The sequence below is a fragment of the Typopeltis vanoorti genome, chromosome 22 (assembly GCF_054136105.1).
Source record: "Typopeltis vanoorti isolate ZY-2024b chromosome 22, IOZ_Tvanoo_1.0, whole genome shotgun sequence".
NCBI lineage: Eukaryota > Metazoa > Arthropoda > Arachnida > Uropygi > Thelyphonidae > Typopeltis > Typopeltis vanoorti.
The window spans coordinates 24690478-24712258 of NC_143570.1; the positions used below are offsets into that span (position 1 = coordinate 24690478).

The 21781-nt window shown below is 34.4% G+C and overlaps 2 protein-coding genes across 2 annotated transcripts in view; one reads left to right on the plus strand and one right to left on the minus strand.

The window, feature by feature from the left end:
* Positions 1-16672, plus strand: part of LOC150094228 (uncharacterized) — a gene marked incomplete at its 5' end in the record, with an annotated part of 36715 nt that extends 20043 nt beyond the window's left edge. The window contains 2 exons of the mRNA XM_090412261.1: positions 11834-11953; positions 15018-16672. Of these exons, the coding sequence (XP_090268387.1) occupies positions 11834-11953; positions 15018-15851 (954 nt within the window). The remainder of the gene's footprint in view (positions 1-11833; positions 11954-15017) is intronic.
* Positions 16673-20201: 3529 nt separating this feature from the next.
* Positions 20202-21781, minus strand: part of Sting (transmembrane protein sting) — a 200996-nt gene continuing 199416 nt past the window's right edge. The window contains exon 8 of the mRNA XM_090412036.1: positions 20202-21229. Within this exon, the coding sequence (XP_090268162.1) occupies positions 21216-21229 (14 nt within the window). The 3' untranslated portion in view covers positions 20202-21215. The remainder of the gene's footprint in view (positions 21230-21781) is intronic.

Genomic DNA, 21781 nt, shown 5'->3' on the forward strand with positions numbered 1-21781 from the left:
TTATTATTGTTTGGGAAGATATAAATCCAGCCCACAGTTTTGCTGTAATCAGCAAAGCTGTGGGCTGGATTTATAGTAAACTGGAGAAGTCACTGATATGCAGAATATGAAAGAACAGAAAATTACAACGTATGAAGATAAATATCCTTCTATCAGATGTAATGTCAATCAGAGAAAAAGTCGGCAACCAGTAACAAGGTGAGAGAATGAGGAATATTGCCCGAGCCAAAAATTAGAAGAGTGAAAAAATGTTAAAGGACAGGGGAAGGTTCTGAGACACAATGCTAGAAATAAAATAATAACATATATATAAACTCGTTTAATTACTATAATAATTTACTATGTATACAATTAGCTAAAAATAAATGTTACTATACTACTGCACCACTTTTCAGGATCCTAATTTTGCCAGTTGTGTATTTTCAGCAAGTTTATTTAATTTGGTACTTGAAGCAATAATAAGAAAGTTAAATATGAGAGGATTTATTAATAATAAATTAATAAAAATATGTGCACATGCAGACGATATAACAATAATAAGTCGCAGCAGAAAAGATTTAGAAGGGAAATTTGACGAACTTAATAGAAACGCTAAAGAAGTTGGATTACAAATTAACAAACAGAAGACTAAATATATGCAATGTGGAAAGACAATAATTATAAATATTACAAGATATAATATATCTTGTAATATCTTGTAATTCTAATATAGGTGAATACAGTTTTGAAGTTGTAGATAGTTTTAAATATTTAGGCTCATTAATAACAACAAACAATAAACATATCCGATGAAATTAATAGTTGAATAATGGCTGGAAAGAAGTGTTACTATATTTATAAAAAGTTAATGAGTAATAAGATTCTTAATTAATTCTAAATTAAAACTTTGTAAAACAATTATAAGACCTGTAACAACATATGGATGTCAAACGTGGCCATTAACATATATCTCAGTCTATCTATAAAAATATATAGATAGACTGAGAATCTTTGAAAGGAAAATGTTAAGGAAAATATACGGACCAATAAAAGAAGAAAATGAAATATGGAGAATAAAACAAATAATGAACTTGAACAACTAATTAATGGTGAAGACATGGTAAGATATATAAAGACACAAAGAATAGCATGGTTTGGACATATAGAAAGAATGGAAAAAGATAGAGGAGTTAAAAAATATTTGAATGGAAACCATTAGGACAAAGGAAGAAAGGTTGACCAAGAAAAGGATGGATTGATGATGTACAAAAAGAGCTTACAACTTTAAAAGTTAAGAATTGGAAGAATATTGCACAGAAAAGAAAAGAAAAGCTAAAAATTGTTTTGCATGCTAAAACTCATGCTCGTAGACAAGCTTATACGTTGGTTATGCATTACTAAATCACTTAAGGAATTGACAACGTATATAAGAATATAAATTAAATAACACTTTAATAAATATTTCCGATATTTCACAAGTACAGCCACTCGGGTTTTGCAGACCATGCTCTGGATACACGCCACAGAATACGGTGGAAGAAAGCTACAATAATACACCGTAGCAAGTTCAAATTCGAAAGACTATTCATGGAATCAGCCTCAACCCTAAGAAACTCCAAACCTCAACAAATTTGGTTGTATGAGACTACCCCAAAATCGGGAGGCTTACATCAGCAGCCGTACGGCCGAGAACACATACATAGTCCGCTAGGGGACACCATCAGGACTTTTAGGAGACCAATAGCTTCCTCACTTCATTCTCAGTTACTGTGTTGCAGTGCCTACGTGCACGTGCCTTTTTTGTAAGTTCCTTTTGAAGATGGCAACGTGACGTTACCGAAATAACGGAAATATTTATTAAAGTGTTATTTAATTTATATTCTTATATACGTTGTCAATTCCTTGTGATTTAGTAATTCATAAAACTCATATAAAGTAAGATGAAGAAGAATTTTGCTAATTGCAGGAGAAGGACACTTTTTCCCCCCTTTTCCCAGGAAGGTGATTGTCATTTGAGCTTATAATAAGTTTTTGCTGCCAAACCCGTTAAAATATCTCAGCCTCATCAAAAGCAGGAACTGAGTACCTCCAGATAAAGGTGGATAGTATAAGCAACAAAATCCCGGTTCATTCGAATGATGGAATCCACACTTGTCATTTTATTAGTTAAGAAGTTTTCAGGTAGTATCAAAGTTGAATGCTGATAATCTAGGAAGGTCACTCACATGTGAAAGTATAGGACTATCATTTGATGGTAAAAACCTTTTTCAGTTCTTATGATTGGATACCGACTAATTTCGAAGCTGTAGAGTAAATACCAGTAGAATAGGAGGTATTAAAAAAATCTAAGAAAAGAGGAATTAACTGTGAGGTACAGTCCTTCAGGGCAATCAGAAAAATTCGTTTGGAACAGGAGATTTTTTGATCTGTTTCTGCTGAAAAATCAAATAGGACATTGAACGGTGGTACAAATACGTATATAGCAAGGTCAGTGCAAGAATTCGAGAAAAAAGAAGAGACAGAAGATTGATTTTTCTGTGGATAAAGATTCAACAGAACTATCGGAGTGCAAATGAAATGGAAGCGAGGCTGAAGAAAAAGTTATAGTAAATACCTTTGATAAGCGATTGGAAAGTACATATGAACATTATAGAATTTTCCTGCTTTTGTCTTTCAAAGTCGGTTTTGGATATGTTAATAATGTAACTATTTCTTACAACAGTTTCCATCATTAATATAAGAAGATAAGTAAGATGAAGATTTTGACTAAAATCAGTTGCGAATTATTACTGTGAGGTGAGCTAAGAGTTAGATAAGCCATTTCTCTTGCTACAGAGACCAAATATGAAGCTTTATGAAACCGCTTTAGGCTTCAGATAAACAGTATAGTAATCATTGATCAAAGATGTTCTCAAACACATTTTGAAAAGAGGAGACGCCATCCACTCGACCAACCGAACCATTAAATCAATATGTTTGATTCTTTCCCCGAACAATCTCCAGAGAACTAAATTTTAAAGAAATAACATATAAGAATTTAAAGTTTAATGGGGAATAAATGCTTCGATACGTATAACTAATAATTATTTCAGTAACACATTCATTGCAAATCTTTGAATCAGAAGACTGTAAATACTCTAATCAAGGAAATGAAGCATAGAAAACAAGCAGATCATCGCCCTTGGAATTCGCATATTGCCAGACGAAGACAAGAGTGGTTGTGTGCATGTTATTCCATGGAAGAAGCAATTAACACTTGGTTACGATCTGAACTGTCTAGAGGCAAAACAACATTCAGTTTATAGGGATCATTGATAAGGAAGAGATCACGAGTGTTTAGATAATGGTTAGGAATGGGCGGCATGTCACCAGTTGTTCAGATCAATGGAGATATTAAATGCCTGGATATATATATATATATATATATCTCCCTGCAGTTGGAAGAAGGAAGGAAATTAGAGATGGGAACACTAAATCTTCGAGAAAGAAGATGACTTTGCTATTAATGAAGTTGGAGTGGAGAAAATCCTGATTTAAAAAATAAATCAAAAAGGTTTAGAATGGTTGAAGGATAGATAACAAACGAATTTGACAAAAAGGTCTTCATTTGGCTTTTCCTCGATAAGATTTTTAGTCAAAGATATTAAAAAAAAAAGATAAAATTCTAAGTTGGACATCCTCTGCAAATATCGCTTCGAGACAAAACTGCAAATTTACCTTTTGTTAGGAAAGTCAATATAATTTGGCAGATCGAGGGTAGCGATGGATATTGTTTAGGGTCGGGACTAAAGTCAGGTATATCTGTAGAATATTTTGTGGATCAGCATGTTATGTTTTATTTACTTAACTTTTAGTGGTTGTTGTTTAAGATAATCTGAAATTGGAAGGAATACGGAATATGTAGTAATGGATTCGTTGCTTGGAATTCTCTCTCCCATTACTCCAGTCTCTCAGGGCATTCAACAGAACAGCAAAAACAAGATGCTTCTCTCAATGACCAGGAATTGAACTTCCAAAAAAAAAAAAAAAAAAAGCATTATTAGTAGATTTGGCCCAATATACCATGATATGAGGAATGTTCAGCAGAGTGCTGAATATTCCTCAAAAAAAAAAAAAAAAAAGCTCTGCTGGTTTTTCCATGATACTTAAATTTGGACCATTGCAAGCCTCCAATAAGTAAAGTGGTTTATTATACTGAGTATTGAAGCTCATTTACTTCTTAGGGATGTCCAGTACTACATTGACGATGCTCTTAGATTGGAAAGACCTGAGTTCAATTCCTGTCTAGGACGCGAAAAAGGGGATTTTCAGCAGAAGGTGAGTTAGCTGGTGAAAGAATTTTCCCTTCACGAAAACTAAGGTTTTCCATTCCATAAAACAGGCAAACGGCCCAGAAGAACACACGCAATTCACATAAATAATACACCCTCATAGCTGTAAGTGCTACCGTAAATTCAAAACAACCAACTAGTACTACATATGCTTGGTCTTTCCTTTAAGGAGTGTGGACACCATACCTCGATCCTTCCTCATTAGTTCGCTCCTAATCCTATACAGTTACCTCCAATGTGTTTTACTGGCTGTTTGAATGTATCTGGGGTCACTAAGTGATCCACCAGTGAAGGATTTGGTTGACATAGACTGACTGGACTTCAAGTAAGTTCAGTTTATACTCAGAATGTAGTGATCCGAACATCAGTTTCATCAACGTTTTAGATGGCTAGGTCTAAATAAATCCGCTACAGTCTGCAAGATTCCCTGACTAAATTGAATAACTGTTGTAATAGATATGGTATGAAGTTCAGCAATAACAAGACGAAGACCATGAAAATAGGCAGAAGCATTGAAAATATCAACTGCATTGTGAATGGAGAACCTATAGAACAAGTAAAATATTTCGGCTACTTAGGCACGATTTTTAGTGAAGATGGCAAATTAAATATGGAAATAGACAACAGAATCAACAAAGCTAGTATGGTAGGAAGTCAACTGAATAAATTTATATGGAATAAGAGAGAAATTAGTCAAAACACTAAATTAGCTGTATACAACAGTGTTCAAACCAATTTTAACTTTTGGATCTGAGAGCTGGGTTAGAAATAAAGCGCTTGACCAAAGACCTAGAGACCGCAGATATGAGAGTCCTGAGAAAGATTAGGGGAGTGAACAGACGGCATCAATGGCAATATCATATTAAAAAAGTGTTCTCTGCCAGGTTGGCAGGAAAAAGACCCACAGGAAGACCAAGATATAGGTGGATTGATATGGTAAAAAAGTGCCTTAGAAGATAAAATATAAGATTTGACCTGATAGAAATATAAGAAGATAGAAATGTAAGCTGGAGTCTTGACATCACCATTAAATCTTCCTAAGAGTTAGTGGCGATGCAAATTTTTCACGTAGTATTGTCATATCCTGTACACCCCTTGAGGATATATGGCAGAAATTTGATGATGTGGTTTGACGTAGTTAGACATATAAATAGTGTTTTCTATCTCGGCTATCACAATAAATATGGTATCCTTTCCAGTTCCCTCAAAAACCATCCCAGAGTAAATAACTGCAAGTTTATTTTATTTTTTTAGTTGTCATTTATTTTTATGTATTGTTTTTCGTTTTGAGAACGACAGAGAGAGAGGTCAAGTAGAAGAAAAAGATAGCAAATACATAAAATAATAATAATAAATCTTAAAATTCCAAATTTTAATTTCCACATTTTATAGTTCTTTATCAGAAAGTGACATGATCGTGGCTAATAAAGTGACCTTCAGTCCAACAAGTGTTATTAACCAAACTGATGATTGAAAACTTCTCCCAAAAGATACTTCCATCGTTCAATTTCATCCTCCTTATTTATTGTTCTACATAGCCAGTAGAAGGGTTGAATGTGAAGGAAGAATACGAAGCTATTATTTTCAGCCTTAATTATTTAACATATAACGCTGGCCAAGTAACAAACTCTACATTTCCTGTCACGTAGTTATGTAGCATGTGCTTCTTGCACCTAAGTGCACGAGGCCAAACCATCATTGTTGATGTTCGCAGCCATGATGGAAGAACAAAGGTTGAAGAATTATGCGACGCATATTTCAGTATACGCTATAGAGAACTGGCTCGGTGGACAGTGAAGTGTGTTAAAAAATAAAATAAAACAAGAGACGCTCCAACAGGTACACTAAGCACTAGAAGTAAATGATTACCACTAAGACCTCCTCATGCATGTTCCTGTAGTAGAATGTCAGATCCCTCGAGATAATAAACAAATAAATAGATAATTGATATCTTATTTTCATAAAAAAAGAAAAGAAAAGAAAACATCCGAGAAAGAGTCCTTGCAATTGCACTTAACATACGAAGTCGTAGTAGGAATGCTCCGGGGGCCGCAGACCAGAAAGGAACTAATAAAAAAAAAATGCAAGTATTAATCTTTTCATTAGGGCTTGGAATCTACGTTTGGTATTTCATAAGTGAGGTTTGCGTTACCGACATTGACTGGTTGAAGGACAGCTAATAGTAACTGGTTGTCTATAAAGATGACCCCAGGTGCTACTGTTACCATCAGAAACTGACAAGGAAGAGTTTAAGCAACTGATGGCGTCCGTAAAGGTAGGGATAAGTATTTTAGATATCGTTAGGTTTCAGAAATAGTTTCTTAAATTCAGAGTTTTTCTCTTGCTCCTCTCTACCATCGGGAGAATATATATATGAATTTAAAATTAAGAAACCAATCCTGAAATCGGATTGATTTAGGATTAAACAATTTTCCCCTTACGAGCATTTCAAGTAAGTGGAAATGTGTTCGTAAGTGTAACGTACTGATATTTATCCTATATATAAATAAGTTTGATGTTAAATTAGGTAATAGTATAAAAACCACCGGTCCTACTTGATCATATGTTTATGGTAAATGTGGAGGACCTCTGATTTTTTGCCGCAGTTCCAATTGCACCCATCTCCCTCTCTCAATGGATTTGCAGCTTGGCCAATATCGATATGTGTTCATTTTGTTCACGACTGGGAACTTATTCAGTTATACCATCTTGTACTGACTTCATGACTTTATTTTTCGATAAACCAAAAGTTGCCAATGCGGGGATTGATAATGGTTTTCTGGGGGTATGAAAAACTTTATTCCCCCCGCCCCCCCAACCACAACAACATGTGGAGAAACATTTTGAAAATCCGTTTCATGGTGCAAAGGGTTTAAAGCGGGGATTGATAATGGTTTTCTAGGGGGGAGGTGATATGAAAAATTTTATCCCCCCTAACAACATGATGTGGAGAAACATGACAGTGCGAAAGGATGTTCGCACTGCCATAAATTAATTTATTACCTGTTGGTAAAAAATAACCGAAACATGACGTTAATAACAACAACAAAAAAAATGTATATGTCTATATCTGCTAATAATTTTCCATAAAATTTGCAACTACTTCATAAAAATAAATTAGCGTTAGGATTCATGCGCCAGAATTGCTTTTTAAAAAAATAAAATAAAATAATTAATGAGGCTTAGCACGATGTTGCATATTTATTTATTTATTTTTTTCCTTAAATCAGCTAACGCATTTTATTCCCTTATAGGGAGTAGGTGAGGCCTTTTTTTTAATTTACTTTAAACATACCACATATTTCTTAATAAACTGGTACGCAAAATGAAGCATAATTTTAGTAAGCATTTGCGAAGTATTAATCGAGTCATTGTTCATTGACTCTTGATTACAGAGTCAATGAACAATATTGACTACAATATTGTCCCAATACAGCAGTTTAATTTTGGAATAAGAATGTGTCTGTAAAAAGATGGTTCATAAATTTTTTCCTCTTAATCTATGTCTGTTAATTCACTATACTTAGTAACCCTTGCTGCCAATTATTATTAACACACTATAATATTTCTTATTTAATTTATAGTGTGCTTATAAAATTTTATAGTGTGTTTATAGTGTGTATATAAAAAATTCAGATTAAAAGATTATTAAATTGTTAAAATATTTAACTTAATAAATAATAATACTTTGAAACAATAATAAAAAAACACAAAATATAAATTTTAGGATTAATTTAATAAACGGACAATATCTGCAACACTTATTGAAAAAAAACAACATGAATTTGAGATTATACATCTCTCACGCGTGCGTCAAAAGAAAAATAAGTAATGCCAGTTGGAAATGGAAGTTTTTACACACGTGACTGAACATCAAAGCTATTGTTTAGCAACGCACTGGCTCTACGCCTCTTTGAAATATTTTGCAAAGTCGTGCATATGGAAGTATTTACGAACTCGTTATGTGAATTCATATCTAGAAATTCGTTATGAATTTTGTATTCTTGCAGTGTGGCGTGTTTAGAAAAAAAGTCGGCGACAGAAAAGCTTCGATTTTTCTTTTCATTCCGAGTTATCGTATAGATCGCGGTTTCCAAACTTTTATACTTAGCACTCCCTCCCCTCCTTAAAATGTTTTATAAATTTTACGTCACCCTTCCGGAATAAACGCAAATAACCAGATTTGACATGCGTGGTCCTGTGGAAATGGCCCTCGCTTCCATGGTGCTAGACTGTCAAAAGAAAGACTGTTACAAGTTCAATTACAGTCGCTGACTAGAATTATTTTTAAGCCTTTTGTTCAGTCAGTTCCCGTGTTGTTGATATTTGGCACAAGCAAGTAGACAAACCTTCTCAGACGACGGCAATCTCGTTTCTGAGACTGTCTTACGGCCACAGTTATGCCTCTAAGACAAACATTGTGGGTTATTTCTTCATTCATTAAACACCCGGGATATTTCACCTTTTTGAGAAACAGTCAGCTCTGCTGTTTTTAAAATCGTGGCTCCAGCCAGGCGGGCAGTCTTTTATTGAACTCCGAAAGATCCTTTGTTTATCTCATTGTGATCAATATAAAAACAATTGAAATCATACACAATTCTATGTTACAAATATAATTGGCAAAACGGATATCTAATTTACCTTTATTTATTTATTTTTTTATGACTGCCTTTGATCATTTTATCCAATCACACGTACATAATATACGGGAGTTATGAAACCTACTCGTACTAAAAAAAATAAATAAATAAAATAAATAATAAATAATATTATTATTATTATAAAAACCTCCATGGAGTCAAAGACTCATCGTGGGAGGTCCACTGTTATACACACAGTTTATCATACTGTGCCTTAAATATATTCACTGTCTCTGCACACACCACACTCTCGGGCAAAGCATTCCAATCACTCACCACTCTCCATGCAAAAAACCTGCTCCTCACTCCCTCCTTATACAGCTTCCAGGAATGACCTCTTGTTCTCCTGCTATCCTCGCCCATTCTGTGCAAAACCTCCCCGACGTTAATCTGGTAATAACCACTTAACAGCTTATATGTCTCAATCATATCCCCCCCTCCTCCTTCTATCCACCAATTTCTGCAAATTGCATTTTGTCAATCTGACTTCATACTCTACATTCCGGAGACCAGAAACCACCTTAGTCATCGCCTCTGAACTTTTTCCAACGCAATTTCATCTTTTTGAAAACCAGGTGACCAGATCTGTGCATAGTAATCCATATGTGGCCTGATCAAAGCCTTATATAAAGGAACCGTAACATCCTTACTTCTACAAGTCAATGTCCTCCGCAACATTCCCATTATCCGCTGTGTTGTCCTCACTATTTTAGTAACATGTCCCCGAAATTTTAGGTCCTTGTCTACAATCACTCCCAGATCTCTCATTTCCTCTACCTCTTCCAAGATATTCGCACCGATTGCGTACTTTACATCCCATCTCTGTTTCCCAAATTTCAAAACCTTACACTTTGAAACATTGAATTGACATCCTCACTTATTTACCCATTCAGACAGTGTATTCAAGTCCTCTTGCAAAGCTACAGCATCCACACTACTCCTGATAGCTCTGCCCAACTTTACATCATCTGCAAACAACTGCACATCACCATTCAGACCTCTCCAGATACCATTTACATACAAATTAAACAGCAATGGACCCAAAATAGACCCTTGAGGTACACCACTAGTAACTTTCCTCTTCTGGGATATCGCTCCTCCATAGACAACTCGCTGATACCTATCAGACAATCATTCTCCAATCCTGTGAACCAATCTACTGTTCAGTCCCATCCGTTCCAATTTAATTACCAGCTTGTCATGTGGCAATTTGTCAAACGCCTTTGCAACATCTAAATATACCATTGTATATGCAATACCCTTATCCAACGCATTTGTCACTTTATTATAAAAAGTAAGCAGGTTGCTAAAGCACGATTTTCCTTTAGTAAATCCATGCTGGCCACCAAAGAGTATTTTTCTGTTGTCAACCCAATTCTGAACTTTATTCCTAACTAACTTCTCTAATACCATGACCACAACCCTAGACTGGTCTATAATTCAAAGCCTTACTCTTATCACCTCCCTTATGAATTGGAACAATTTTACCCTCTTTTGGAACTTTACCCAGTGAGAGACTCATGTTGAAAAGATATACAAAATCTGTTGTTAACTCTCTGGCACATTCCCTCAAGACACGTGGTGAAATAGCATCAAGTCCCACAGCCTTATTTACATCAAGTCTATTCAATTCCTCATATACCTCCTGTTCACTTACTAACAGTTCCTCCTCCTTCTTTCCCACTGCTTTCAAGTTCTGCATGATGCCACATTCACAAGAATGAAATACCTTTAGAAATTGCTCACTAAATATCTCAACTATATCATCCGAAGCGGTTATCATTCCTCCGTTTTCACCAATCAATCCCATCCTACCATAATCATTCTTTCTTCTACTGGCGACATACGAAAAAACTCCTTAGGATTTTTTTTTTGGCCGCTTTAGCTAACTGCTGCTCATACTACATTTTTGCTACCCTTATCAAGCTAGTCACCTTCCTCGCCTGCTCTTTGTACTTTTCATGCAACTGGTTGTTATATATACTCATTTTGTGTTTCTTCCATAATACCTTCTTCCAGATTGCATACCTCATCTCTTGATTCATCCATTTTACACTCACTCTGTTTACCCTCTTGACCCTTGGAATACACTCTGATATTGCCTCCACCAAATAGTTCTTGAGTATGGCCCAAGCAGCATTGATATCCTTTCCATCCAGTTCCTCTTCCCAATTTATTATCGCATCTGCGAGATCACTAGAAACGTACGTAGTTGGAAATTTCATAACCTAAAAATAGTATGAATAAAATGATAGAGGGATGGTTGATGTGACAAAATATTAGAAGATAACTAGTTAAAAAAACAAAAAAAAAACCTTCATTTGTGTTTTAGGAGATCGCTGTTTCTGTTTAAGGATTTTACAAAAAGTTTCGTCGTTGCAAAATGTTATGAACTATGTGAGAAATGCGACTAATAAAAACGCCACGTTGGCGTGTTATTGACGCTGTATTTCTCCCACCTCAATGATACATAAAGATTTTATCTTGATTGAGTACTGTGTAACAGTAAACAAATTTTGTGAATGAACGGATATTTATGACTACTTTTTTTTTGAGTATTGACAGCGGCTGAATTGACTTCACTGTGAAATGTCCGAAGTTTAGTTAAAATACGGTAACAACTCAAACGTGTTATCGATAGATGGTCACTGCCTACTTATTAAGTACAGTATAATCTTATAAAAGGCAGTTTTTATTTATTGTTTTCTATTTTCAAAATTGTTAATATCGTTTGAAGTCAGAATAGCGTTTTCTCTATCAAAGTATTTATTATGATTTAGCAGAGTGGTACAAGAATTTGCATTTTCATAATGCGAAACCTATAAACTTATGGCTGAAATTTATTATTGAAAAATCTGTTCACCATTTTCTTTTTCTCCACAGGAATTTCTTCTAGTATACTTTGTGTCTACTTATGCATCAGCCGATTGGTGGTATAACTCAGCACCTGCCAACGCTTGGGATTGGGATTCTGGTACAAGTGAATTAAGCCACCAGCAAGATGTAAGTATATTATTTATATGTATTTATAGCCAGGGGCTCGCCAAGGGTATTTGCCGCCTGGGTGCAAGCTTTTATCGGTCGTCCCTAATACTGCATTGTATAATCCAAATTTAATTAGATATTAGCTACATAAAATGTCGTCCTATCAATGTTGTGACCCGGGTGTGGTGCACCTTCGGGTTGGCGCGGCCCTGTTTATAGCACGTGCTGAAAATTTCGTAGCATTTTATTTAGAGTACTGAACCACTTTGAAATGCAGTTAGCCATCAGACATAGAAAGAAAGCAATCCTTTCTAAAATTTCTGTTGGCCCAGTGGGTTAGTGTATCCGCTCTCCAAACAACAGACTGCGGGTTCGAATACCGCTATGGACATGGGAAAAAAAGTTTTCCATCTTTGGTCTCTAGAGCTGAGTTGCTGGACCAGGAATAAAAAATGAATACAAAAACTTGCAAAAATTAATAAAAATACAAAAGAAATTCCTTAGTCTACTCACTATATAATGGACTATAAGTTTACAAAAACTTTTCGAGGTGGACGTCACAAAAATAAAAATTATAGACGTATCATCAGCGTGAGAGAAACCTAATTAATGTAATTGTTTTCACCAAGATAATCTCGTTTTCAAAGATCGGACAGTTTGTAGTTTGGTCCTGAAAAATGTATAACTTTTCACACAATGCAATTGCTGTTATTACCTGACACCTCCAGGGAGTCCAAAGACTCATCGAGGGAGGGCACCTACTCTACAACTCTTCACTACTACTTTAATCATCTACTGCCGACCACCACCACTGTTATTTTCACAGACAAGCACAAACATCCATGCCCAGGGTGGGATTCGAACCTGCAACCTTTTGACTGAATAACGGATACACTAACCACTCAGCCAACCAAGCCTACTTTTAAGCCTCTTGTAAGAAAATATCACTAAAAAAAAAAAAAAGTAATTTCAAAAACTCCTCTGCACCATTGTTTATATTTCCGGCTCAGAATTTATCCATTTCAGTTACTAATCTAACGAGAATGAATGGATCAATACTTTGGTTTAAACAGGATGACTGCTCTACATCCTGAACAACATTGTCAGTTGATAGTAGTCATATTAAAGATCTAATTTTCTGTAATGCCAATTTTGAATGACAAAAAGTTTATGACAAAATTAAAAACAATATCAAATTTCTTAAAATACCGTGGAGTGAAAATAGGATGTAAAAATTGAATTGAAAAAAAAAAACAAAAAAAACCGCTTATATAAAAAGACATCTTTGATACTTTGTTCTGCTTCAAAATTTCTCTTCTTTCAAAGCCCCCAGCTAAATGTGTGAAAAGTTTATAAATACTTTTAGAAACTTTGCCTGCGGAAATGGTATTTGTTTCCATAGTGCTACCCCACCTGCAGAAAGACCGTTATATGTTCGATTCCAGTCGGCGACTTTTTTCTTTTTCTTTCTGCCAGTTTCCTAGTTCTGGCAATTAGGATTTTTCCTCTCCTCTCACGAGTTGGCATTTGTCTCGTTCTCACTCTCATCTGAAAGCCTTTATTCAATGATAGCTTCAGCTATTACTGAAAGCTAAAGGTTGAAGAGCGACTGCCCTTCCCCGTCTTCAAAAACGTTAGTGAGGACTAAAAGACTCTTGCTTACTTCCATTAAGAAATAAAAGCAGGAGTCTTCTTATGGGAACTTTTTTCAAGCCTCCAACAAGCAAGATGGTTGTCTAATATTATGCAATGAAATTCATTTCTTATCTAAAGACATTCACAAAAATATCATGCCTGCAGTGGGATTTGAACTCGAGCCCACTGATGAGAGGCATTTTAGTAATAAACTAAGCTACATTAAGCTGGTATATTTTATTAACACTAAAGCATCTATGTACAATTAACTTAAATTCATAATGCAAAATTCCACGGATAGTAAAGTTATGTTACATTACAAGAAAAATACTGCTCAACTCATGTAAAAAGGACTGTAGGAAGAAGCAGACACTGAGCAGATTATGATGTTAAAAAATAAGGAAAAATAAATGGTACATAATATATATTATTAAGATATCAAGAAATGTAAATCGAAATGCCAATTAGAATAAGCATTCTATGTACAAATATATATCTACTTTAGGTTCAATTTCTATTCGTTATTTCTATTCATTATGCTATTCATATCACGAGATGGTTGAAACCAAGAGGTACTTACAGTTCCTTCTTTGTCAACCTTCGCATTAGCCTGCGAAGCTAACATTAAGCTGGTCAACCAACAAGACTATAATATTGGAACTATGGTTATATATATATATTTTATATAGTGTATATGGTTATACCCATATATAAAGAATATGGATGACAGGTAGCATCAATGGCACTCAGGATTTAATCTTGGGGGGGGGGCGAGTTGAGTAGACGATTTGAGAATAGACACTACACATTGCATATGACCTATGACTGAGCATCTGCAGTGATTGCCAATACATAATACCTATGATCTCCTTTGGTCTGGCTCGGGCAAACAAAGTAACACTCGGTCCATCTGAGAACTACCTCATTTGCCTTGCATTCACAGCAGCCATGATTCCCGAGAGATATAGGGTATTCCCACCTTATGTGTTCACTAATTCATAAGTAGTTTTGAAATAGAAGACACGCCACAACATATAAATTAAAAAATATAATTTTAATTAGGAAAAGATTTTTGGTAAATTTTCTAGTATTTTTGTTATCCATTGTTGCACCCCCACCCCTGAGTGCACCAATGGATAGCATATTTCATTGGTATGCAAGTATTGAAAAAATAGTTAATTTTTCCCATAGTTTCCTCCCAAACCTTTACTAATGTATATAGGTTAGTACCAATGTTATCGATTTATATTGAATGCTTGTATTAATATCCTTTTCAAAGATGACTTAATCTAAGGTTAAGCTGTATATAATCATTCACCATGAAAGAATACTCTAGTCATAAAAAATAACTATAGCAAAAAAAACTCTACAGTCATTTTTATTGTTCAGAATTAGAAATTACCTATTTATTAATAATGTTTATTTTAAATTTAATTTTAATAATTAGGGATATGGAGGCTATAAGTTTCATCATGCAGTTAAAGATATTAATGGTCTTCAATACAGAAAGGAAAGTCGAAATGCACATGGACAAGTTATAGGCTCATATGGACTCTTTGAGGATGATGGACGTCGAAGAACAGTTCACTATATTGCTGATAGAGATGGATTTCGTGCCAAGATAAGAACTAATGAACCTGGAACACTGGATCTTAACCCTGCTTCTGTAGATATAGTAAAATTCAAATATGTACCTATACCGTTTAAACAACCTGAAGTAACTTATCCTCCTCAACCTCCTTCTATTGCTGCTATCACCACCACCACTACCCCTACTAGTACTCTTTCTCCTTATCCAAACATTACAGAAATTACCACAGAGTTTATCAATGATATATTAAACACAAACAGTACTACAATTTCCAATACTGTTGCAAGTAAACAAATTATTAGTGGCAGTTTCTCTCAAATGGGGGATCATTTAGACAAACCTTCACAGACACAAACTGGAGCATATTATTTTCCAGTATTTCAGGATAAGCTAAAGGTAAAAAAAATAAGGAAATCAAAATTAAACCACCAACATGTTCAATACAATGGCAGCCGTCGTCATAAACAAAAATTGCGACCTAGAACTAAATCAAGTTTTGGAACGAGAACAACACTTTCTGCTTTGCCCACCAAAAACAGTGATTCAACTCAGTGGTACACATTTCCAGACAATTCTAAACCATCATGGTATGATCATCCCAATCTATATTATTCTTCCATTCCTCATCAGTCTTTACATTCTGGTTCTGGAAGGAATATAATTGATTACACTTATTACATTAAGCACTAGGAATCCAAGTCCATTTAAAAATTGGTCTTAGGAAGAAAAATTCCCACTGTCCACTACTTGGCATTTAGATGCAACTATAAGAAACCAGAACCTGTCATACAGGAAAATAAATTCCAAATTACTTCAATCTGTATTATGGACAGATAGTTTACTTCAATCCACATATAAATGGGATATCTGTTCATGTTCTTTTCTTTTTTTTAAGTGAATTTTCTAATAAGCAACATTAAATTGAAAAAAAAAAAAAAAAAAAAACATTACACCACTCAACAATAGTTGTGTTATTTGTTTTTAATTTTTAAAGTTTGTCTTGTCACTATATATTTTTAAAATTGTCATACTGCAATTTATAACCTTAAAGAATTACAAATCAGTATGTTGCTTGATGTGTCACTAAAAATGGTAATGGGTCAATCTGAGGAACTGAGAGGGTAAAATCCTCTCCTTTTGTCTTTGTAATGATCAGCTTTTGGTGTTCCAGTTAATACTGCTGAAAATTAATATTTGAATTAGCATCATTTTTAAAAAAAAATATGCTTAAGAAGAAATGAAATGCCATGGAAGAGTTTATTTATATAAAATATACAGCAATTATATAATATATATAGCAAGGAGTAAATGTCAAAAAAAAAACTAATGCTCATATTTATGTTGTATGTTTTTTTAATGATATGGATTCTGATTTACAGTAATGGTGGTGGTGAAGGGGAAGAAAAAAAAAACAGTTTCTCTGAATATCTTTAAATATTTTGAATCTGGGTATTTCTGTGTATGGGAGAAGTCCCTGACTTGAAAAAAAATATGTAGTTCTGTATTTAATTTTGCAAAAGGAATAATGACCATTAAAAAACAAACATGAATTCCATTTGACTCTGTTACTAAGTCATGCACTTTTCATATATTGCAATAGATTATATACATCTTATTGCTTAAAAATACTAAATATAAGCATTTGTATCAATCTTGAAATAATTGAGATTCACAGCATTCAATTTGCAATTATACACCTATGAAGATTTTAATTAGTATTACAATGAAACTATAACAATAAGATCAGTTAGCAGGCAAATATAGAGGGGTAATAATATATTTACATTTACAACCAATGGACAGAGAGAGAGAAACTATTATTAATTTTTAATAAAACTAAAAACAATTAATGAAATTGTATTGCTGAGTCATGCAATTTTTACATATTGTAATAGATTATATAGGTGGAAAGGTATAATTTTTTTTATACCTTTCCACCTTTTCTTCAATAGAACTTCTAGGAGGAGATCTAGCTCTGAAGAAAGGCTCCAGTTTTTTTTTTTTTTTTTTTTAAATCAAAATCACTGCCTTTGGTAAGAGGAAAAGAGCAATTAAGGGTCTGCATAATTTTGCTTCAGGATGCCAATTCAAAAATTCCTAAATAAAATAAGACCAGCAAAAACTAAAAATCTTCCAAAGCTGTCAGCTGGATTGCTGTGAATGGGTAACATCTCTGTTTTGTGACCAACAGGCTGCATTCAAATCCTAATTATAGTAATATAGATTGGAATGAGGGAGAAAGATTGGGGAGAGAGAGAAACAAAGTGAATTTCTCAAGTTTCTGAGAGACAACTACCTTTCTGTTTCAGCCACCAAGGCAGTATGTAACAAAGGCCATGCAAAGATCAAGGATGTTGAATTTAATCAACTCATCAGAGAATGCTATTATATAAATGCCAGTATAGAATCTTTCTCCAGATGGTGAGAGTACAGATGAAATGTTCACCTGGGACCATGGATTTATGAGGATTTCTGTGAGAAAGGAATATATGCAGAACTATATGGCTGGTGATTATGAAAAGCTCAGCAGCTATATCATGGAACAAGGAATTGGATAAAAAAAGATCAATGCTGCTTGGACTGTCAAGAATTACCTAGCAAGGCAATGTCTGAATATATTCCAAGTGTCAGGAGGTTAAATAAGGTGTATGTGATATGGATTTTGAAGAAAAAGGCATTATGGAAGCAGCTTCACCAATGGGATGAGAAATCCCATGGGAGTTCTTTTGATAACCAATGCAGAGGATATAGTTGTGATGTTAAATGTGCAATTCATAAAGGTATTTCATCCTTTGAATGAAAAGCTTGATTGTAGTGGGGCTAAGCGTGAGTAGAAACCTTCATGTTAATACGACTGTGAGGCTTGATGGTGTAGTATATCACATTTTAAGGATTCTACGGAAACAACTCAGATGTATATGTTTAGCATGAGTCTTATGCCAGGCCAAGTTCCAAAGGAGTTCTGCTTCATAAGAGAGGTAATAAGATTAAAGCTTTGAACTATAACACAATCTGTGTTTTGCAATGTGGTTCAAGCACTGAAGAGATAAGTAAGGAACAAGATTCAGAATTTGCCTGACAACATCAGAATTCACTTCAATGGACAAAATGGGAGATTAAAACTGACTAAAGGAAGACTGTATTTTAGCAATCTATTAATATAGCAAGTTGTGTATATGAGGGCAATATCCCAGAAGAGGAAGTCACTAGTGGTAGGTCCCTTAGAGGCATTGCTATCTCATATGTTAATGATATTAGGAAAGATCTAAATGGAGATATGTAGTTGTTTAAAGCTGATGCAAATTTGGGAAGAAGTATGAGGCCCAGAGAAGCTATTATGTTTTACAAACCACTGAATAAAGAGGATGAACAGACAAGTGAGCAGGGTTTCCAATTCAATGTTGCAAAATGTAAGGCTTCAAAATTTTAAGATTATGGCAATGATGTAGATGTATAAGCAAGAAGATTATGGTTCCATCAGTGGTGTAGCTAGAGCTTTTACCCCCGAGTTTGCCGCCCTTTCAATACACATCAAAAATACTACAAAAAGTCAAAATGACGTATAGGGAAATAAATTAAAACACTATGTTTATTTTTGAAGTAAAACTTTAATTCCAAGATTCTAAAATGTTATTTTTCTTGCTTTTCTGTTAGCAAAATCGTCAATGTCATTGGCGAAGTCTATTTCATAGTAATGTAGGTAATTCTTAATCAATTTTAATGTAGAAAAACTCCTCTCACAACTAGCAACACTTACAGCAATTGTAAGGAAAATTTGCAGTAGTATTACAATATTTGGAAATGAGTTCTTGAGACTGTATTTTAGAATTAACTACAAAAGTCCAAAAAGGTTCAAAGTGCCGCCCAGGGCAGACCGCTCCCTCCAGCTATGTCTCTGGGTTCCATTGTATAAAGACTTGATCAGGCTACATATCGACTACTGTACACATATTTGGTCACCTGGTTTTCAAAAGGATAAAGAGATCATTGACTAAGGTGGTTTCTTATCTCTGGACTGTTGAGTATGGAGATTGAGGAAATGCAGAATCTAGTGGATGGGAGACTCCTCACCTTTTTGAAGAGTACTAAATCTAGTCACCTGGTTTTCAAAAGGATGAAGAGATATTGGAAAGGATCCAAAGATGATTCTAAGATGTTTCTGGTCTTTGGATTGTTGGGCATGAAGAAAAATTGAGGAGATGAGTTTAGTAGATAGGAGGTGGAGGAGGAGGGGTGGAGGAGAAGAGAATTAGGTCAGGTCAGAGACGCTAGCTCAGTTGGTTTTGAAAATGCCCTCTGGTTAGAAAGATCTGGGTTTGAATTCCATCTTGTATGCAAAGAAACTTGATCAGGACTTTTCAGCTGGGTGAGTTAGCCAGTCTCATATACTGGTAGCAAAGTTATTTCCAACTGGAAACTGGTTTTTCATCCTACAAATCATGCAAATCAGAGAAGAACATACAATTTTGCAAACCATAATACACAATGCAGATAGGATTAATTGTCCTATTCAGAGCATTAATCAGGTTTCAAAGAAGCCAAATTACTTGGCTGAGAGACCACTGAGCTTAACGCAGAAACAGAGATTATTACCAAATTAATATAAAAGAGATTTTTTTTATAGAATGGGAGAAACAAGGGAGAACAAGAGACCATTCCTAGAAGCTGCATAAGGAGGGTGTTGGGTCCTACTTGTTCTCAATCTATACTTTGGATCCGACATGATTACTATTACGATGTTCTTAACTAATTGATAAGTTGTAAGTTGATTTCTAATTCAAATATAAAGAAAATTTATATTTAAAGACTGTGCCACTTTATATCTGAATTAGTTCAAGAATTGAAGATAAATCAACTCTCAACTACCCTTCCTTTATATGTTGTTATTATATATACTGGCCGAGAATATTTAACTTACTTAATTCACCCACTTTGGTTCGAATATTTTATGAATGGTGCAGTAAAAGAGATTCAGGCAAAACAACTTTTGATTAACAAAAACAAACATTTAATTTTAAAATCACAAATATTACACTTAACTTCAAATCAGTAATTAAGATAACAAACATTTTAGCTTCTCTGATAAGTACAATCATACAAATTCAGACAATGGTAAATCTGTTATCTCTATAATACAGTCTTCTCGCAGTTCCTTAAGTTCCAAATACAATAAAAATTGCAGTAACACCTCTTCACAAACAAACAATTTTAATTTTACACTTCAGCTAATTCTCTCCAATAGTTACTGTTAGTATAAGGAAATTCTAGGATGAAACTGGCACACTTCTCTGTATAGAAAGATTAAAGGTTGGAATAATCTTACCGATAATCTTTTTTCTTCATCTACTTATACGTAAACACTTTTTATAACTGTAAACACTTAAACAGTATATGGCACTCATTAAATAAATCTTCTAAGCAATAACTGAATTAATCATCGGTCACTATACACATAAACTAACGTTCTTGCATGAAGTACACTGATCACTCATGAATTAAGGCAATACACAATAATTCCTTATCTTGAGGTTTATATGCACAGTTGTTCATTCCTCCTGCATTCAAATAATTCTTTAGGCACTTTAATTCTAAACACAGCTAACGGTAAACTTCAACTTCACAGCCTCTACTATTCTCTAGAAACTTCGTGCTTTGCTTCAAGGTTCCGTATGTCCTTGAAAGGTCGGCGCTGAAATTAAATCTCAACTCAAGTATCGCTAGTCTATTTAATAGTCTCTCAGCTGTTTTTCGTAGCTATAATTGTTATTCTACAACTTATTAGCTAACTGCTTCTCGACTAGTAGACTTAAAATAGCTGCTTGAGTGACCTGCCGACTCTCTAATATCGCACTCTGATTCTCGAATGCCCAATGCTCCGATTCCAACCCAATGCCAATCCTCTCTCTCTCTGTTTCCTCTCTATCTTTATTTTCCGCGTTCCTCCTTTATATATGCGTTCTTCCCGTCTAAATTGTTCTCGTGATTTCTTTGACTAAAACTCTTTTCAATAATTTTCAGCATTCTCCTCACGTGGTATTCCAAACTCGTGCTCGCTTACTTACATGCGTCTCCATGACAACAAAACAAAACATAATAAAATTGAGCTATTGCATAACGTTAAACTTCTACAAATAGGAATAAATAGAGAATATTAACATTTCAATTAATGTGCAGTTAAATTATCAAATACAAGTTCTTATAATATTAACATAGTGATAATTAAAATAGCTTAATATTTAATACAGTCTTTTCATTATTAATACATATATCTTTGATTAAATAATTAAATATTAGACAAAATTAAGGTAGTTATATGAATATTAAATTATAAAATAAGTTATTTACATTAAATAATGTTCACAAGTCTAGCCTTTGGATTCTGAAGCAAATAATAATTACTCTAATCTCTACATAATCAGAATCCAACAAGGGTATGTGCAGGGGGAGAGGTTACAGGTAAGTGTTTTGCATGAAGAGTGGAGGGAAATTGGAACATTGCCTGAGAGTGTGGTGAGTACAGGGACAACAAATGAGTTTAAGGCATAAATGATAAACTATGTAAAGTGGCAGTAGGAACTCCCACAATGAGTCGTTTGAATACATTATCGCCATGTCATTAA